This window comes from Pseudonaja textilis, chromosome 9 (assembly GCF_049901715.1).
Source record: "Pseudonaja textilis isolate UNSWEBS1 chromosome 9, rPseTex1.2, whole genome shotgun sequence".
Classification (NCBI taxonomy): Eukaryota; Metazoa; Chordata; class Lepidosauria; order Squamata; family Elapidae; genus Pseudonaja; species Pseudonaja textilis.
The window spans coordinates 2230956-2245461 of record NC_141998.1 but is presented as its reverse complement, the minus strand read 5'-3'; the positions used below and the strand labels follow the sequence as shown (position 1 = coordinate 2245461).

The following is a 14506-nucleotide window of genomic DNA, read 5'->3' as shown; positions in this document are numbered from 1 at the left end:
AAGTCTTAAAGTTGCCAAGTTTGGGGACCTCTGTTCTAAGGGAATGAAAACAAACAAAGAAACAAACCCACACCTCTCTCTTTCTGTCCTTGACCCCACCCCGACCTCCAGGCCCGGTGAATGGGTAGTCGAGGGTGCCTTCATCTCCAGTTTGTCGGACTTGGGCAAAGGGGTGTCTCTGAGCCCACCGCTCCTGCAACAAGGGCTGTCGTCTTACAAATTGCGGGGCCGGGAACGAGAGAAACTGGAGCACATGCGGATCGACTCGTCAGAAGAGCGGGAAAGCTCCCTCTTCCAGAGGGACTGGGGTCTCCAGCCGGGGAGGCAGCAAGGTTTAGCCAAGTGGTTGGAGGACTCCGGCAGCAGCTGCTTTGCACAAATGCAGGTAACAACCCAGGTGGACCTCCACGCAGGGGTGGGATTCAACCGGTGTAACAACCGGTTCAGGGAGCGGTGTTTGAACACCGCCCATTTTGAACTCTTAATACTTACCTTCTACTGCAGCCCCGGTGAGTGAAACAGCTGAGGTGCGGCAAACCACTGTGCCGCGCGGATCAGCTGAGCTGCAAAACATGGAAATAAAAGACAGACTAGTGCAGGGGCGGGGAGTGGGGGCAAATATTCAACGGAACTACCGGTTCGTGTGAACTGGTCCAAACCGGTAGAATCCCATGCCTGCCTCAATCTACAGCTGCAATTGAACCCAATGGTTCACCATTTTTTCTTGCCACCGTTGTTAAGCAAATGGTTGTCCTTGTCAAGCTAGGAATGTGGTTGTTAAATGAATTGGGCTTCCTGCTTGTCAGAAGGTCGTCAAAGGAGGGGAAAATCATGTGACCCCGGGGACCCAGCAGCAAACCGTCATAAATGTAACGTGGTTGCCAAGCGTCTGAGTTTTTGATCCTGGTGCTGCTGCAAAAGGTCCTAACTGTGAAAAGCGGTTCAAAGTCCCTTTCTTCCATGCCGTCGCAACTTTGAACGGTTGCTAAATGAACCGTTGCAAGTCAGTAACACCTGTAATAGGCTGTCGGTTGCAAACCCCCCTGCAGTTAGGGATGCTGACCAGCAGATGGCGTTCTTCTGCTTTTGCTAAGGGAGGAAGGATGACCCACACACCCAGCCAGCCGCCCGGAGCGGTGGCCTCTATTTATATCTGCCTGGCCAGCAACGCTGCTTGTTTCCTAATTGGGTAACGCCAGGGTCTCTCTTAGAGGCAGACCCAGCAGGACCAGAAATAGAGCCCCTCCAGCCTGCCAATGGCTGGGCTGGGTTTAAGAGAGGTACCCTAACCTGCTTTAAAGATTGGCACAGCACATTCCCAGGCACAGCAGCCGACGGATTCCAATCCAGCCACCCCGACTTCTTGCCTTGAGAGGCTTAAGCTAGGGTGACTTTGACAAAGTTCCTCCTTGGGGAAGGGGGATAGAAGGCTTGGCCACGGGCCTTCGAGCAGCTGCTCTGGGACAGGGCTAAAATTACACCCCCTTCCTCACCTGCCACTGCCTAAGGGCAGAGAGAGAGAGAGAGAGAGGGAGAGAGTGGCTGCTCCGGCCACCAGCCCGGAAGGTGCCCTGCGGCTGTAGGAGCAGAAGGCGTTGGGCTCGACCTGACTGGGATATGATCGGCCACCTGGCTGCTCCTCGAGGATGATGTGGGGCTTTCTGACCCAGCTGCTCATCAGTTTAGTCCTTCTGGGCTTCTTCCTGGTCAGCTGCCAGAACCTCCTGCACATCGCCCAGGGCTCCGTCCAGTTCGTGCTGAAGCAGATCCACCAGGAACTGGACAAGGAGCTCGGGGAGAGCGAAGGGCTGAGTGACGATGAGGAAGTCGTTTCCAGCCGGGTGGTGCGCAGACGTGTCTTCGTCCAGGTAGCCCCTTTGGGTGGGGTGGGCAGGTGTAGACCTTAGGGGCGAAGGTGCCCAAAGTGTAGCGGAGAAGCTGTTTTTCTTAGCCTTTGGGTGCCAGGCAAAGATTTTGTAGCCCTGTTAAAGGGAAAGGTTCCCCTCGCACATCCGTACGAGTCGTTTCTGGCTCTAGGGGACGGTGCTCATCTCTGTTTCAAAGCCGAAGAAGAGCCAGCGCTGTCCGAAGACGTCTCCGTGGTCATGTGGCTGGCTGGACTAAACGCCTTCGAAGGCACATGGAACGCTGTTCCCTTCCCACCAAAGGGGTCCCTATTTTTCTACTTGCATTTTTTAATGGGCTTTCAAACGGCTAGGTTGGCAGAAGCTGGGACAAGTAACGGGAACTCGCTCTGTGACGCAGCGCTAGGGATTCGAACCTCCGAACTGCCGACCTTTCTGATCGACAAGCTCAGCATCTTAGCCACTGAGCCACCAGGTTCCCCCGCCACCCACATAGCCCTGTTGAGCTTGGCCAACTGGCAAAAAAGCATCTGTTGAGCAGAGAACGTGGTGTTTATCTGATTTTACCTGGACAGGGAATTTGACTTTTGGACATAGGTGGAAGAGCAATTAACGTTGCTAGCTTCTAAGCAAGATTTGTTTCACAGGTAGAGGCTTTCATTATGCATTTGATCTTTTAAATGTTATGCTGTTCGGGTTCGAATCCCAGAAAGGTATGGCTAGCTGACGAGAGCTAGGTAGCTAGAAATAGATCTATGCTAGTCTCCCTTTATTTCTTTGTCAATAAATATAAATTCAACACACACCCCAAAAATAGTTTGTCGCGAAGGCTCCTGGATTGGGGCTGAAAGGCAAAAGTGGAAGCAAAGGTACGCTCTGTCCGATATTTGGGTAGGGCAGGTTGCAATGATAGACTGGTCTCACCAGAAAAACACTTAAACTCTTCCCCCTGCATTAAAGGTTAATACGTCTACTTAAGATACAAGTAGCCTGGGTTCGAATCCCCAGCTAGCTGAGGAGATCTAAAATAGTTTGAAACAGATCTACGCTAGTCTCCCTTTATTCCTTTGTCAATAAATATAAATTCAATGCACACACACACACAAAAATAGTTTGTTGTGGAAGCGACTTCCTGCGAAGGCTTCTGGATTGGGGTTGAAAGGCGAAAGCGGAAGCAGTCTGCTCCGTTCCGTACTTGGGTTAGACTGGGTTGCCCTGATAGACCGGTCTCACCGGGGGGAAAAAAAATAGTTCTGCTGTACTACTGTATGCCTTATTTTAATTGTGATCTTTCTGACATGAGTGAAACAAACAAACATACTTGGAAGAGCCCAGCTGTGCACAGAGTAGAGGGCAGACGAGAGAATATCTTGATCCCGAGGGTGATCTCTGCTTGTCCTGTATTTCTCTCCCCCACCCCAGGGTAACGAAATATTGGATATCCCTGGAGAACAAGTGACCGAAGAGCAATTCACTGATGAACAAGGCAACATTATCACCAAGAAGGTGAGCCTATCGTGCAAAAGGAGAATATCGCCACCGTTTAGCCCCCGTTGAGCCGCATCTCTTGGAGTTGGGAGCTGTCTACCTATTGACGTCTCACAACCTTAGGGCGGAGGGCAAGAATGGCAAGAAAACAGATTGCAATCCCATGTCCAATTTTCCTCTTTGGTGCCAAACTCGCCCCACCCTTCCTACCCCCCCCCCCGCTTCCCGCCTCTCCCCGTGTCCTGGAGGTCCCAGATCCTCCTCCTCCTCCGTCATCGTCGTCTTCATCTGCAAAGGACATAAATAGAGGAGGGTTAAGTGAGCGCAAATAGAAAATGGAGAAATTCTGATGTTGGTCCTCGATATATTTCTTGTGCAGTTTTTCGCGATTAATTTGGGTTTTTTTCTCTCTATTCATTTTCAGCCCAGCCACCTTTCCAAATTCTTCTATTTCACTCCTTAGTATGTTGCTTGTTTCTTTGGGGTCTTCCATTATGAATGCCATATCGTCGGCAAAGGCTTGGAGTTGATACTCCTTTTAAATATTTAGTCCTCTGATGTCTCGGTTCTGTCGTACTATTGGTGTCCATAATACCTCTTCTGCTAGTACCTACAACAATGGGGCCGGGGGGGGGCATCCTTGCCTCGGTCCCTTACTTATCTTTATACTATCAGTAATTTCTCCATTCATTAATATTTTTGCTGTTTGCGCCTTGTAAATGGCTTTGATCAATCCCAGAAAGTTTTCACCAAATTTCATACCGATCAGTTGATTAATCTCCGGTTCCAATTATCAAAGGCCTTCTGGGCATCTAGGAACATCGGTGCCGTTTTTCTATTTGGGTGCATTTCATAGAATTCTAAAACGTCCCAAATTATCCTTGTCTTCATCTGCCTATGTGGAAGAAACCCGTTCTGGTCAGGATGGATAATTCTACTTAATATTCTTTTTAGCCTCTCAGACATTATTGTAGCGAGTGTCTTGTAATCCTCATTTAAAAGGGAGATTGTTCCGTATTTGTTGTGGGTCTGTCTGTTCTTTATGAATGAGCGTTGATATTCCTGAATCTGTTTCTGCTCCCCACAGATCCCAGATCTGGCCCCTTTCTCTCCCTCTCCAGTCCTCTTGGACACTGGAGAGCATTTTATCCTCGTTGGATCTGTTTGCACTGAGATTTTGGCCTTAACAGGGGATCTTTTGCAACAGCAGCTGCAAGACTTGACTTTTCCTCTGGGTCTTAAAGTGAGCAGAGTTGATTCCAAAGCAGGAGCCTTGGGGGACGTAGGGGTGAAACCCTGCCCAGAAGGGCAGATCGAATACAGGTAGTTCTCGACTTACAGCCACGACAGAGCCCAACACTTCTGTTGTTAAGTGAGACACTGGTTAAGTGAGCCCCACCCCATTTTACAGCCTTTCTCACCACCGTTGTTAAGTGAGCCGCTGCAATGGTTAACTTAGTAACAAACACGGTTACTAAGCGAATTTCACTTCCCTGTCGACTTTAAAGAGGGATCCTAGCTTAGAACTAAGGAGGAATTTCTTGACAGTGAGAACAGCTGATTCTCTATGAGAACAACTATGCTATAGGATTTCTTGCTTGAGCAGCAGGATGGACTAGAAGACCTCCAGGCTCCCTTCCAGCTTTATTCTGATTCTGATTCATGGAATAGTTTGTCTCCCAGAATTGTGGTCGCTCCAACCTGCAGGTCTTCAAGAAAATGTTGGACATCCTTTTGTCCGAGATGGTTGAAAGTCTTGGGCAGGGTGTTGGAATAGAAGACATCCGAGGTTCTGTCTAGCCCTATGACTCTATGATTGTAGTCTTCACAACTGGGGAATTCTGGGAGTTGAAGTCTGTAGAGATTTTCAATCATCCAAGTCCTGGCTGTCCCAAAGGTGCTTTTTTCTTTTTTTTTTCCAAGAGGCAACTGGACTTTCTGGTTTTTTCTTTGAAGATGTTTTGCTTCTCATCCAAGAAGCTTCTTCAGCTCTGACTTCTTCAGCTCTATTTACCACCATCCAGTCAGAACTGAAGAAGCTTCTTGGATGAGAAGCGAAACGTCTTCAAAGGAAAAACCAGAAAGTGTCCCAAAGTTGCTTTTTCAAAAGGCAGCTGGACTTTCTTAGTTTTTTTTTTCCTACCCTTGAAAACATGGCACTTCTCATCCAAGGAGCTTTTGCAGAGAACTGAAGAAGCTTCTTGGATGAAAAGCAAAATGTTTTCAAGGGAAAAAAATAATCCAAGAATGTCCAGTTGCCTTTTGGAAAAGCACACTTCGGACCAACCGTGACCTGGACGACTGAGAATCTCTATAGACACTGACGGTTGAAATGCACAGCCCTCAAAAGTTCCCTTAAATCAGGGGTCGGCAACCCACGGCTCTGGAGCTGCATGTGGCTCTTTCATCCATCTGCTGCGGCTCCCTGTCTCTCAAAATATGCACCACCATCGCCAATGTGTGACACCCGCTAGCAGGCGATTTATTGAACTTTTTGATCCCCAGTAGGACAACCATGGATAAAGGAAAGAAAAGTTACAGAAGAAAACAGAACATTTAATTCAACTACATATGCTAGTTTTGTGGCCGCTCAGGAAACAGTCGGGCACGGGGAAGGGGTTTTGTGGCTCCCGGTGTTTTCTTTTGTGTGGGGAACGGGCAACCTTAAAACAAATGGCTCTTCGAGTGTTTTAAGGTTGCCCATCCCTTCCTTAAAGGTTGACAGACCCTGGTTCCCTGCGTCTTCCCCACCCACCCACCCTTGATCTCTGACTCTCTGGTTACAGATTATCCGGAAAGTGGTCCGGCGACTGGACACCGAAGACGGACTGGCGCACGAAGAGGTGATTATCACGACTGCCCCTCCCAGCCTCGGGGTTTGGATGTGAGGCTGGTTTTCCAAACATGATGGCTGGAGAGGATGAGCAGCCACTCACCCCACCCCACCCCACCCCAACCTGCTTGCAATGGTCTTGAACCCAACCTTGTTTCGTTCCTCGGTTCGGAGTCCGGATTCTCCCTCTTTGCCCTCTGACGTCCTTTTCCTTCTGTCTCTCTGCCCGTCTCTCTCTCTCTCTCTCTCTCTTGTTCTGTCGCCTCTCCGTGGCTGCTTGGCTGTCTCTCGCTGGTCTCCCCCCCAGGACGAGGATCATGGGAGTATCCCGAGATCGGAACTGCTTGGGGGCAGGATGGGGGCTCAGATAGTCAAACGAGCCAGCCTGAAAAGGGGGAAGCAGTGACCTCCCCCTCCAGTGGCCTCTTTGGAGGTAAATCACCCCTTTCCTCTTAATACTGGTAAGGAGGGGGGGGCATTGTTTGACTTAGGGAGACACAGTTGTGCTGGGGGACGGACGGACACCTAGAGACAGTAGAAAGACTACGGAGAACAGCAACCAAGATGATTAAGGGACTGGAGGGTAAAACATACAATGAACGGGGCGTGGCTAGTCTAGGAAGGGGACGTGGTGGCTCAGCGGCTAAGATGCCGAGTTTGTCAATCACAACAGTCGGCAGCTCGGAGGTTCGAATCCCTGGTGCCGTGTCACAGAGTGAGCTCCCGTTACTTGTCCCAGCTGCTGCCAACCGAGCAGTTCGAAAGCATGTAAAAAAAAAAATGCGAGTAGAAAAATAGGGACCCCTTTGGTGGGAAGAAGGTAACAGCGGTCCGTGCGCCTTCAGCATTTAATCATGCTGGCCACATGATCACCGAGATGTCTTCAGACAGCGCTGGCTCTTCAGCTTTGTAATGGAGATGAGCACCGTCCCCTAGAGCTGGAAATGACCAGCATGGATGTACGAGGGGAACATTCGCCTTTTAGTCTAGTGAAGAGAAGGGCCAGGAGAGCGCTCCAGTATTTGATGGGCTGCCACAGAGAGGAGGAAGGAGTCAAGCTATTTTCCAAAGCACCTTGAAGGCCAGACAAGGAATAATGGATGGAAATGAGAGATTCAACTTTGAAATAAGGAGAAATGTTTTGATAGTGAGAACAATGAACCCATGGAACAGAAGTTACCTTCGGAAGTTGTGGGAGCGTCATCACTGGAAGCTTTCAAGAAGATGACTGTCAGAAATGGTGTAGGGTCTCCTGCTTGGGTGGGGGCGTTGAACTAGATGGTCTTCAAGGTCCCTTCCAACACGGTTAATCTGTTAATAAATGAAGTGCCCCACTAGCTTCTAGGGTCATTTAAGGAGAGCATGATTAAAAAAAAAAAAAAGCAAATTGAATTCAAGTGATGTGAAATTTGGTCCAGTGATTAAGGCACCAAGCTTGAGACTGGGACCTCTAGTCCCGCCTTAGGCATGAAAGGCAGCTGAGCGCATCTCGCTTTACTCGCCCCTTGCCAACTTCCACCAATCATTTGGGCATTGCATGCAAAATGTCACCATCAAACCGATCTAGAGATATGCTTCCCCTAAAAACAAAAAAGCTAGCCTGCTTGCAGGAACTCTGTGCCACAGCTGAGGCTGGTATTCTCGTCTTTGTGCCAAAAGAATTGGCATTTATTTGAGTATTTTTTTTCCCTCTGGCTACAATCTGAAAAGGCCCCTGGATTGGGGTCAGAGGTGGCATTCAGTCGGTTTGGGCCGGTTGTGCCGTACTGGTTGCGAAAATTTGGAGTAGTTTGGAAAAGCCGCAAATGCCACCTCTGGCTGGGCCTGCCCATCCGCCTTCACTATTACTTCTCCTATATTCAGGGATGGGATTCTACCTGGTTGTACTGGTTGTTATGATGGAACCAGTTGTTATGATTCTGCCCAGTTCAGAGAACCGGCAAATCGTGCCACTGGCTGGCCCCTCCCCTCCCTTTCTCGCCCACTCACTCCTCACCTGGCATGCGTGCCATCAAACTTGCCTGCTAAGTTGCTATTTTTTCCTTTTTATCCCTCTGACCATCAGCTCTTCTGCTTTGCCGGGAGATTTAGGTTAGCTGGAAAGCAGGAAATCGTTGGATTTCTTGCTTTCTAGCTAATCTAAAAGCAGAGCTGAACCTTCCTTAGGGCTGAAGCTTCTATTTTTCAGTGCAGACTCAGGTAGCAGATTGCAGAAAGGTAGATCTCTGAGTGAATCTGTGAGTCTGCGAGCAACTCAATCTGCCTGCCTGCTTTGCCTGCTTTGGGGTAAAAGTTGCTCTTTTTAAAATAAAAAATTCAATATTTACATAAATATTTACAATATTTTTACATACAAGCCATGCCCAGCCAGTCATGTGACCAACAAGCTACACCCAGTCACATGACCACCAAGCCACACCCATATATTAGGCCACACCCACAGAACCGGTTGTTAAGAAATTTGAATCCCACCCCTGCCTATATTCCCTTGTTCTTTTTAGCTCAGCTGATTTGCGTGGCAGAGTGGATAGCCACGCCGCAGCTGAGCTACAAAACAGGACAGCTCACCAGCGTTGATACAGAGTCGGGTGTTTGAACCTTGTGCGCATGCAAAGTGGGCTCTCAGAATTAGTAGGGAAAAAATTGGAAACCCACCACTGGGTGGGGTGTGTGGGTGGGTTTCTTTCTGTGATGGGTAGCTGTTCAGCCTACAGGTCTCCCTTTCTGAAGAGCCCTTTCAATGGAGCATGTGAGCTTCCTAGCGTTTGGTTGGGACATCCCAGGGCTTTTTTTGGGGGGGGGCTTGGCAGCATGCCTGCACCTGTGCTGTATTGGGTACCCTCATTGCTTTTTTTTTTCTCCTCCAAAGGCTGGGTCCTAAATTGGGGCTTGTCCTAAATAGAAGGGCAGGCAAGAAACTCCTTCTTTGACATCGTAATCAGGGGTGGGATTCTACCAGTTCGCACCTATTCAGTAGAACCAGTTGTTAACATTCTAAGCAGTTCGGAGAACCGGTTGTTAGAAGAAATTACTGGGCTAATCCTGTAAGGAAGGCAGGAAGGAAACATTCTGGTGTTGCTTACAGAAATTGCCTTTCCATTAACCCTTATTACATTCTTGGCAGGACTAGACTTCCTGTCTCAGGAACCTCTCTGGAGTTTTTTCCCCCTCCTTTGCTGGTACTTTTGCTTGTGTGGCGGGACCATTCAAAGTTACAATGGCACTGAAAAAAGGGACTTATGACCATTTTTCACACTTATGACTGTTGCAGCATCCCCACAGTCATGAGAAGCCAGGCGAGGAGATGCGTGCCTCGATGATATTGAGTTGGCCATGCCCAGCCAATAACATGACCACCAAGCCACGTCCACTCAATCACATGCCCACCAAGCCATGCCCACCACTTGAACCACGACCACAGAACCGGTTGTTAAAAATTTTGAATCCCACCCCTGATGGTAATGCACGGACCTTAATAACTATGGGGACTATCTGAGATGGTTTCCTTTTCTTATTGCTGGCCTTGTGTCATCAGGCCAGTTAAAAATGAGGTGATGCATTGGTACAGCATGCAAAAGTATCTGGTGAATCACTCCGGCTTCAGAGGTTTGATGGGGCTGCTGTGTAGGGCCAACCCGGCTTGTTTATACTTAAGGTGAGGGTACCATGCACCGTGGAAGCCCACAAAATAGGGCTCCTGGTTTGAATGCAGCTTTCAATTGTGTATTGGCAACCTTTTTGGTCCTGGATTTGTGTGTGTGCGTGTGTGTGCACCTGCTTGCTGTCATTGTACCTCGCCTTGAGGTCTGGATGGGGGTCTTATGTCATCACCAGTAACTTCTGGTGCTTTGGAAAATACATTGGATGCCCCCCCCCTCCTTCTTTGGGGCAGCCCGTCAATTATTGGAACATGGCTATCGTGTCATCCCTGGTTCTTCTTTTCACTTGAAGAAGTCAGTAGATCAGTAGATCAGACTTCTTAGCAGCGGGTGCAGCCACGGTGGCGCAGTGGTTAGAGCGCAGTATTGCAGGCTACTTCTGCTGACTGCCAGCTGCCTGCAATTTAGCAGTTCGATTCTCACCAGGCTCAAGGTTGACTCAGCCTTCCGAGGTCAGTCAAATGGAGACCCAGATTGTTGGGGGCAAGAGGCTGACTCTGTAAAGCGCTTAGAGAGGGATGTAAAAGCACCGTGAAGTGGTAAATAAGTCTAAGTGCTATTGCTATTCCTTCCTTCCTTCCTTCCTTCCTTCCTTCCTTCCTTCCTTCCTTCCTTCCTTCCTTCCTTCCTTCCTTCAATCCTTCCTTCCTTCCTTCCTTCCATGGTGCACAGTGGTTAGAATGCAGTATTGCAGGCTGACTCTGCTCACTGCTAGGAGGTCGATCCTGACCGGCTCAAGGTTGACTCAGCCTTCTGTCCTTCCGAGGTGGCAAAATGAGGACTCAAAAATTTGGGGGAAAGAGGCTGACTCTGTAATCCGCTTAGAGAGGGCACTGTGTAAACCGCTTAGTAAAGCACTGTGATGCAATATATAAGTCTAAGCGCTATTGCCAAGTGATATCTTTTGTGAATGTTGGTACCAATCGCTTTCTCTCTTCTCTCTTCCTGTCTTTCTTTCTTCCTCCAGGGCCTCACCTCAACACCCATCCACTAAACCTCCACTCTCCTCGTTCCTCTCCATGCGGCCAGGCGAGTGGAGCAACGAGCTTCCAGAGGCAGGGCTGTCTGTCTGCGATTCTTTAGGTTAATGGCATGATTTCCGTAAGAGACATAACTTTACCGTCTTAAATCCGCATGACCGACCGATCTGCCGACGCATGAGCTAAAGTTCTTTCTCCTGACTTTGAGAGGAGAGGGTCTGGGACAATTCCCCAGGAGAAGGGGGAAAAAAAAAACCGGATGCAATTGTGTTTGTGTGTTTTGTGTGCGCGTGGCGGGGGAGGGGCTTCTTTCCAAAGCCCCCTTCTTTTGACGTGGTGCCTTGGCCTCCTGGGGAAGAAGGAGTAAGCTGGACGGAGATCATTCGCCATCCCATCCTCCCCGGCTCAGCCTCCGGATTGCCTCTGTGCTCAGCTCTGCTCCATCCATCCGTCCACCTGGAACCCCAGAAGGCTTCTAGCTGAGCCCTTCTGGCTACTCTGCCCAGTTGTTCTTCCCAGGTTGGGATGGAAAGCGTGACGTGGATAAATGCCGAGATCTCCTGTGTAGAATATGGACAGATACTTACTATGCAAACACCGACCGAGGCATTCGGCAGAAACCAGACCGGCTCCAGTCCTTGGAAGCGTCCGCAGGCAGCCAGCCCCGTTGAGAAGGAAAACAAGAGATGGGGAGAACCAGAATGTCTTCTCATTGGGAAGGCCTCCCGCCCGGATCCTCCTGGTCTCCTTGGAACCCATACACACATGCACACACACATGCAGGGCGGTGGTTAGAGACGCGTGGGAGGGGAAGGGGAGGAGGAGGAGGAGGAGAAGAAGAAGGGCTAGTACACGAGCCTCTGCCAAGGCAGGCCACCAAAGGGGGTGCGGTGCAGCGCCTTCCCGCAATTTGGCCCCGGGTGGAAGTGTGCGACCGCCCGCATGCGCCGATGCTTGGCTCCACCCAGCACAATCTGTTGCTCAGGAGAAGGGCAGCGTGGTTCCCTTGCCTGCACTTCCGTACGGGAGGACCCCCCCCTCAGGGGGCCTCCTCACTCAGCACAGACATGGCATCCTGCCAACACTTCTTGGACCAGTCTTAGCTGGGGGGAACTGAATTCCTTCCCTCTGCCCCCAACCCTTTCCCCGGTTCCCCCTGCTAGCAACTTCCTTGATCAGGCCTGGCATGAAGGGAGTGATGCTCCTGTTCTTCATCCTCCTCCTCCTCCTCCCCCTCCTCCCCGTCCTTTTCCTTCCATCCTCCCCCATCAAGATTGGCTCCCCCCCCAGTGAACCCCCTTCTCCTCCACCAACAAGCTGCACTCTTGCGACAACTGCCATGAGCAACAGTTGGCGCCTTTGACTTCTGCTTCAAACTTTGGGAGGCCCCCGAGGGATACAAGGGGCATGTGGGTTGTGGGGTGGGTGGGTGGGGGTGGCCACAGGGGACGGCCCAGCAGTTAAGGTGATGATCAGGAGGAAGGATGGGCCATCTTGGACTCCTTGACCATCCCCTGTGGCCACCCCAGCAGCGTGGCGCTCTTCTCCGGCTGCAGCGCCACTTTCTCAGCCCCTGTGCCTGGGATCCTGCTACGCTGGCCCTGCCCAGGTAGGAGGAAGTACTTGGGGGTGGGGGTGAGGGGTGGGGTGGGGGGAGAAGGCAGAAGGGCAGTGAATGTTGGAGGAAAAGCTGAACGCCGTGCCAGGTATCTCCCCAGGGAGACTAACCGTCACTATCCAGAACACGCAAGGAACGGAGCATCAAACTTCCTTGTTCCCCCCACACCCTCCAATCACATTGATTTGCAGCCCGTATGGCCTGCCCCCCCCAAATTGCTGACACAGCATCACCCTAGATTCCAGCGTGGGCCTACGCACCCACCCGCCCTCTGCCCCCGTGCTTTTGGCCTCCAGTAGTGCATATAGAAAATTTAAAAAAATAATAAGAATAATTTTGAGCTGTGAACTGCGTCCCCCTCGACTGCCTGCGGGGGGGGCGCCGCTTTTGCCCGCCGATCGCTAGTTGGCGCTGTAAAGGAGGGCAATGCCTAGAGAATGCTGCCAGTGTCTGCACTCTAGATGCTTTTTAGAAGTTTTGGGATTACTTTTACCTTCTTTTTTATTGTTATGGAAATTTGAGCCTTTTGGCTCCTCTTGTCTTCCCTCCACCCACCCCCACCCCCCACCCCCCACTCCAGTGTATAGAACCATCCTTCCTCTCCACCAGCTACCAGAATCCAAGTTAATAAATAAATCAACACCACTCAAGTGTTGCTTCTGCCGCTTCTTTGAACTTGCGGGGGTGGGGGAGTCAAAGAGGGGGTTTCACAACCCAGCTGGGACGCTGTTGGGACTTTCGGGGGTCACATTAACCTGGTGGGGGGGAAGGGAAGCGAGGAGAAGTAAGGTTAGGTGTGAAAGCTTTGCTAGGGTTGGCGAAGGATGGTACTTTTTAAAAGGCGGGGTACACTCTTTGTAGTGTCCCTCTTTTATGTGTATGTATGTATGTATGTATGTATGTATGTATGTATGTATGTGTGGCAGCTCTGTGGTGCTCCTCATCCACCTCCAAAAGTGGTCCCTGATCTGATCAAACAGACCCACAACTTAGATAATCATGACTGCTTCATACATCAGACAGAATTAGCCCGGTTGCTGTATCTCCAAAACTATGTGGTTATTTTGTGCTTAGATCCATCCATCATCCCATCCATCCATCCATTCGTTCATCCAATCTACCCATCCATCCTTCATCCATTTATCCATCCATCCATCTATCTCATCCATCCATCTATCTCACCCACCCACCCATCTGTCCATCCATCCATCCATCCACCCATCTATTCATCCATCCATCTATTCATCCATCTATCCATCTATCCCATCCATCCATCCTTCATCCATTTATCCCATCCATCTATCTCACCCATCCACCCATCTATCCATCCATCCATCCATCCATCCATCCACCCATCCATCCACCCATCTATTCATCCATCTATTCATCCATCTATTCCATCCAACCATCCATGCAGCCATCCTTCATCCATTTATCCCCTCCATCCATCTATCCCATCCATCCATCTATCTCATCCATCCATCCATCCATCCATCCATTCCTCCATCTATCTATTCATCCATCCATCTATTCCTCCATCCATCTATTCATCCATCCATCCATCTATCCCATCCATCCATCCATCCATCCATCCTTCATCCATTTATCCCATCCATCCATCCATCTCATCCATCCATCTATCTCACCCATCCATCCATCCATCCATCCATCCATCCATCCATCCATCCATCCATCCATCCATCTATCTCACCCATCCATCCATCCATCTATCCATCTCACCCATCCATCCATTCATCCATCCATCTATCCATCCATCCATCCATCTATCCCATCCATCCGTCCATCCATCCCATCCATCCGTCCATCCCACCCACCCACCTGTCCATCATTCCTCAATGCGTGGGTGGGAAGAAAGAGAGGGAGGGAGGGAGGGAGGGTGGGAGAGAGATGTGGGTTTGTGACAGCTTGCCACCTGAATTATGGGTCCTCCATCACTGGAGGATCTAAAAAATAGATTGGACAGCCGTTTGATCCAGATGGTCTCTTGCCTTAAGCAGCGGGCTTGATTAGAAGACCTCTGGAGGCCCCTTCCAGCCCTGTGA

At 50.0% G+C, this 14506-nt stretch overlaps 1 protein-coding gene across 7 annotated transcripts in view; it reads left to right on the top strand.

Moving 5' to 3' along the window:
• Positions 1-13093, top strand: part of ANK1 (ankyrin 1) — a 150645-nt gene extending 137552 nt beyond the window's left edge. For 4 of the 7 annotated variants that reach the window (XM_087938818.1, XM_087938817.1, XM_087938822.1 and 1 more), the window contains 5 exons: positions 112-385; positions 3288-3371; positions 6140-6196; positions 6494-6619; positions 10813-13093. In XM_087938818.1, the coding sequence (XP_087794944.1) occupies positions 112-385; positions 3288-3371; positions 6140-6196; positions 6494-6592 (514 nt within the window). In that variant the 3' untranslated portion in view covers positions 6593-6619; positions 10813-13093. Of the gene's footprint in view, positions 1-111; positions 386-1191; positions 1869-3287; positions 3372-6139; positions 6197-6493; positions 6620-10812 lie in introns of those variants that run through there. The other 3 variants (XR_015744639.1, XM_087938820.1, XM_026715096.2) reach the window with 2 other exon arrangements.
• The last annotated feature ends 1413 nt before the right edge of the window (positions 13094-14506 follow it).